This window comes from Haemaphysalis longicornis, unplaced genomic scaffold (genome assembly GCF_048455015.1).
Source record: "Haemaphysalis longicornis isolate Haplotype H1 unplaced genomic scaffold, Haemaphysalis longicornis Haplotype H1 scaffold_9, whole genome shotgun sequence".
Classification (NCBI taxonomy): Eukaryota; Metazoa; Arthropoda; class Arachnida; order Ixodida; family Ixodidae; genus Haemaphysalis; species Haemaphysalis longicornis.
The window spans coordinates 22,425,594-22,431,104 of record NW_027526460.1 but is presented as its reverse complement, the minus strand read 5'-3'; the positions used below and the strand labels follow the sequence as shown (position 1 = coordinate 22,431,104).

The window sequence follows — 5,511 nt, the reverse complement described above, 5'->3', positions numbered from 1 at the left end:
TACTAGAGCAGAAGTAAAACTACCCCGCTCATGGTGGGGCCACTTGTTAGAGAGGCAAAATGTGTACACACAATGTACAATGCGTAGCCATGATTAAAGCAGAACGTTGCGCCCGGATAGCACACGTACGCTTTCAGCATGGGTGGAAATAGGGAAAAATACCAGCCGCAATGAACAGCGTTGTTTGTTTCAGATCACACAGCTTCTATCACGCCATAGCGCACATGTGCGCACCAGGGTACAGGTGTATAGTAAGTGCGGTATTGTAGGGCGGAACTAAAAACACCCCGCTCATTGCCGTGCCACTTTTGAAAGAGGCAAAATACACGTACGCTGTGTACGGTGCTGATGCATAATAGAAGGAGAGGATAGTGCCCTTTACGTGCGTTCGACGCGCCTTTCTAAAACAGCGGACTAAAGCGTGGCTGTGAACATCTTCCGAGCCGAAACCCAGAGCAGTAAGTTACACAACTTGATGTTTTTCGGTATGTTTGTTAGAGAAGAAACGGTCCCCTCTTCAGTACAGTCTACGTGTCCGTTCTCTTTGGAGGGCCCACAGCCGTTGCCAGTTGCGTGTCCAGGAGGACCTCTTAGGGGAGGTGGTAGAAGGCAATAAGGGGTCTGATAGTGCATGGTCATGAGGAGAGTAAATGGACCTTACTGTACAGGCTTAGCAGTGTTAGTCCACAGGACTTTGTGGGGAGTTGTTAATGAAGGCTGCATCCGCAGCCCGTGGATAGAAGGAGCGCCACTGGTCCTCGTTACGGAAGCTGAGCAGCCCGTGCTTCTCGTGAGGTTCGGTACCCAGCTGCAACTTTACGGGCGCAAAAAAACTTATTATTACAGAACTTCGAACCCAGACAAGCTTACAGGGGGCTATGCAGACAAATTACAAATTTGTTTTATTCCAAATATTTGGTGTTTTTTAGTGGCCCATCACTTCTCCGGCAGCAAAGGTTGATATATTCACTACAAGATTAAGGAATTTTAGTTAAGATTTTGATTCTCCCGCCAAATCGTGTGTCTCATGAGGTATACGATGATGTAAAAAGGAGAGGTCTTCAAGCAGATATTAGTGCACTGTTAGGCTACGTTCAGACTACCGACGCAAAATCCACATCGTGATCTATGGACGTAAAAAAACAGCGTGTCACGCATTTCGGTCTGCTGAGATGTGAAATGACGTCATTCTTTAAAGTTACTAAGACAGTTGCAGCAACAGTCTGAGCATGGTCTTAGGCTCTGCAGTGGACTGCGCAGCTTCGTTTAAGATCACTCCTCATACTGCGCCGGAGTGCTGACCGCCTTTGTTTCGTTTTTCACCGTATTTGCACCTGGCTTGTTTTTGTTACGGTTTGAAGTAATCGTTTCTTAAAACATTGGGTATGCTCGACAAACAGGGTCACGTAAGGCAATGTCGATTGCGCTAATCGGGCAGTGTCGTGTGAGACAACCCCAAAAAGCCGGATTGCTGTGCAGCTATAACAAGCATAGTGCGCCCACTACCAACAGCCGTACGCACTGGTACTTCTATGTTTGCATGTACTTTCGCAACTTCCTTTTTACCCCACCATTCTTACTGCCGTAAAATGAATATGCATCACGCTTAGGCGAAAATAGCTCGTTCTGCAAGCTTATAAGCACTTCCTACATTGCATTCGCTTTTGCCGGCCTCAGACAATCGCGCAGATATGCATCTCTGCATATTACGGGAAATGAGCTAGTTAGTCTCATGGTCCTTCCCTTTTTTCCTTAATTATATAGCCTATTTGAAGGAAGTTTACGTTAAAAGAGGTGTCAGTTTCAGTCTAACAAGGCAATATTTCGAATGAACCAAACTTGTGTTTTGTCTGCATGGACCCTTGAAAAGGCGTTTAAATCTTCCCGCAGAAATTACGGCCAATGTTTTAGACTACATGCATTGTTATTATTGTCTTTTACACTATAAAATAACAAAACAACTTTCCTTAACGTTGGATTAATCGCAGTATTACATATCGCAATCTATTTTCATTCAACGCTTCGCCATAGATGGACACGACCGAAGAGGACCCCGACCAGAGGCCTCACTACGTCGACTTCGACGGCTACCGATTGAGTGACGCCTTCAACAAGGCGATTTTCCAGTCGGCGCTAAAATACAAGCCGAGACCTGACGACGTGTTCGTCGTAACTTTTCCCAAATGCGGAACAACCTGGGTACAGCACATCGCCTTCCTTATTTACAACGATGGTCATAAGCCGGTGGACGGTCTGTATTTCCAAAAGAACAGCCCGTTTCTCGAGATGACGGGTGCAGAGGGCGCGCTAAAGATGAAGCGTCCGGGAATAATCAAGTCTCACTTACCTTTCTTCATGATGCCGTGGTCATCGGACGCAAAGTACATTTACGTCTGCCGTAACCCCAAGGACTGCGTGACGTCATTCTTTTACCACACACGGGGATTTTGTGGTTACCGTTTCCAACGGGGAACGTTTTCGACGTTTTTTGACCTTTTTTGCGAGGGGCAAACGGATTTCGGTGACTACTTCGACAACGTTCTCGGATGGTACGAACATCGAAATGACCCCAACGTTCTTTTCCTTCATTACGAAGACATGAAGGCCGAGCCACGAAAGAACGTCCTCAAGATCGCCAAGTTTCTGGGACAGTCGTACTACGACAGGCTGATCGAGGACTCTTCCTACCTGCAGAACGTGCTGAGGTAATATCGTTTACGTGGATGGTCATTCATACGTCGTCTTAGCGTAAAGAGGGCAGAGGTCTATTACATAAAAAAAAATCTTTGATAATGAGAAAGCACGTACACGTGATCGCCCGCACGCCCAAGGAAGCAAAAGGTCTAGAACAGGGTGTGCCCGTGTGCGAGATAACATTCGGCGACATCTAAAAGCTTCGGCTCTGCAAGATCTAGCCCAAACAAACGAATGTAAATGAAAGCAATGCCCAAACTTTTGGATTTACAGCGAAGAAATATACCGTAATTACCCGATTCTAACGCGCACCTTTTTTCCGGAAAAATAGGCCGAAAAATCGCATGCGCGTTAGAATCGGATACGAAACCGAAACTGCCAAAACAGCAGAAATTTCGTCCCTCCCATCGCCATCGCCACCTCAAGATGGCGCCAAAGCCTTTAGCAACAATTTTTCGAACGCAGGAAGCATAAGTATAGTGAACTAGCATAGGCGCCTAGGCTTTTCTATCGGCGTTCACACAAATCGTGAAATCGTTCCACTTGCGCGCTTGATAACAGCAATGGCAGCAGCGGCTCTCACGCGTTCAAACGAGCGGTCGGCTGAAGCGTGCGCCTCTGGAGAAGCTCGCGGGATGGGCGTGCGAGGCGTGGGTAACGATCCCATCGACCATGGTTGAACGTTCGTTAAGAAGTGTGGCATCGCGAACGCTCTTGACGGCACTGAGGACGAGATAATGTGGTCAGCGGAAAGCGACGAGGAGTGAGATGAGTGAGATTACTTCGGGAAATAAATCGCCCATTTCTCTCGCATTTGTTTGTCTGGGTCACAAAGTTCCGTGCGCGTTACAATCGGAGGTGCAAGTTTTTTCGTTTTGTTTTCCAGGAAAATCAGGTGCGCGTTAGAATCGGGGGCGCGTTAGAATCGGGTAAGTACGGTACACAAATCCCGAAGTCATAAGCCTGTATTTGCTGCTGACCCTCCTAGCCTACTCTCGTAAGTTCTATTTTTTTACTCCGTACCACCTGCTTCTTTAGCATTGCCGTAAATAAGTGCGGTACACAATTTAAGTGTTCATCACATACATTAACAAAAACTTATTCAGATTGATATGTCTGCTAACCTTTGGTCTTCTTTCATGCTGTTTTACCGTATGCTCGAAAACTCCTCGGAAGTCATACATATTTTTGTCCTGTCATTATACATGCAGCTACGGGAAGAATTAATACTACGTCGCTACGGTTATCCACACGCAGGTACAGTGACGTGTCCACCATGAAGCAGTACACTAATGACTCCCTGGCGCAGTTCTTGGCGAATCCTCTGCCAGCCGGTGAGGAGATACCCGACGGACTTAAGGTGTTGCACAAGGTGACGCAGGATGCTCCTTCTGATGCAAAGCTGGTGCGCAAGGGCGTCGTGGGTGACTGGAAGACGCACCTGACGCCCGAGATGAACGACCGTCTCAACAGGAAGATACTAGAGAAGCTCGCAGGCACTGAGCTGCCGGAACTGTGGAAGCGACATGGTATTATGTAGAGTAGCTTTCATTTTCTTTTTTTTTTTTTTTGCGAAGGCTTCGAGTTTATTACATTTATCTTACGATGAAACATTGCTTATGTGTTTAGATTTATACCGCTCTTGCACCCATACGTTGCTTATTGATGCTAACTTGAATTGTCAGATGCCATTCCCTCACTCGCGGGCACCTATTTTGCTGCAGGCTGTTGTACAAGTATTAAAACAGGAATACCGGCGTCTGCTCAGGCCAAATATTTTTGATGTCTTGTCTTCTAACACAGAATTAGAAACAAAAAAAGATTGTCGCGTATTTTAGCACGAGCTATTGATTGGAATAGTGCATCAAATGCATCCTGCGTGTACCTGCGCTTAGGAGGTATTTAAATACTATCTATATATGTCAGTGAACTTCCTATGTATGTAGTGCTGAATTACTGCTACTCTGACTTCATGTTGTTTGTGTAAATGCAGCCATATCTGATATAGCTATTCCCTTGTAATTGTTATCTAATACGCGCTGCAGATTAGCGGCGCACTTAAAATACTTAAAGCATGCTTAAAATTAAAGCGTACTTAAATATTTTAAAGCAAGCAGTTTTATAGCTGATCGAAGAAGAAAAATCCAAAGCTAAATAAGTGTGCTCGGTGGGCTGGTAATCTAAGATATTTTTATGTGTGTCTCTAAGATAGGAAACTGTAGGATTCTATTCCTCACAAACAATACACTCGAGACGAGCGGTGCCTTCACAGAGTATTCAAGCAGTGTTTCTTGTGATCATCCAGAATCGGGATCATAACGCCGATCCTCAATTTGTCTATATAATTGGTCTTCTAATCTCCAGTACAGAATAAATGCCTATCCGAAGGACTTGCAGCTTCTACACTAATAAGAATATTGGAATAAAAAAAAATACCACTCTCAGTCTCTTTTCACTGATCTATGAGAAGAAGCATTGTCAAGGTACGGATGGACACCTCACTCCTCACTACAGTGTCGTTTCAGTGGGGTATTTTTCAAATAGTTGGGACAAGCTACACTGGAAGACTCAGAGAATGATGCAAGTAAAATGTGACGTATTTAAATGGGAGATCCTCGTTTTTGTTTGGCAAGCTGGGAATTGCACACTACTGGAGATGCTGTTCACACTTCATGAGCGCCTCACTTAAGCACGGAAGCATTCGCTTTTTACGATGCTTCAAAAACAAACTCCCTTCAAGCTCCACGGGTGCTCTACCACTTTCTCGAATGGCTGATGCCCTTCATGCGTATCACCTCCCACAGTCGATCGTGGTTT

General features: G+C 45.5%; 1 protein-coding gene across 1 annotated transcript; it reads left to right on the top strand.

Moving 5' to 3' along the window:
• The first annotated feature begins 286 nt into the window (after positions 1-286).
• LOC144151953 (sulfotransferase ssu-1-like) lies at positions 287-5,153 on the top strand. The gene is made up of 3 exons (XM_077683140.1): positions 287-458; positions 2,032-2,705; positions 3,952-5,153. The coding sequence occupies exons 2-3, from the start codon at positions 2,032-2,034 to the stop codon at positions 4,232-4,234; spliced, it is 957 nt and encodes a 318-aa protein (XP_077539266.1). The 5' UTR covers positions 287-458; the 3' UTR covers positions 4,235-5,153.
• Positions 5,154-5,511: the final 358 nt, after the last annotated feature.

Excerpts from the sequence above, each read along its gene's own strand:
- LOC144151953 (XM_077683140.1), top strand. The coding sequence starts at position 2,032 with ATGGACACGACCGAAGAGGACCCCGACCAGAGGCCTCACTACGTCGAC. Across the intron at positions 2,706-3,951 it reads TACCTGCAGAACGTGCTGAG|GTACAGTGACGTGTCCACCA; the intron begins GTAATATCGTTT and ends ATCCACACGCAG.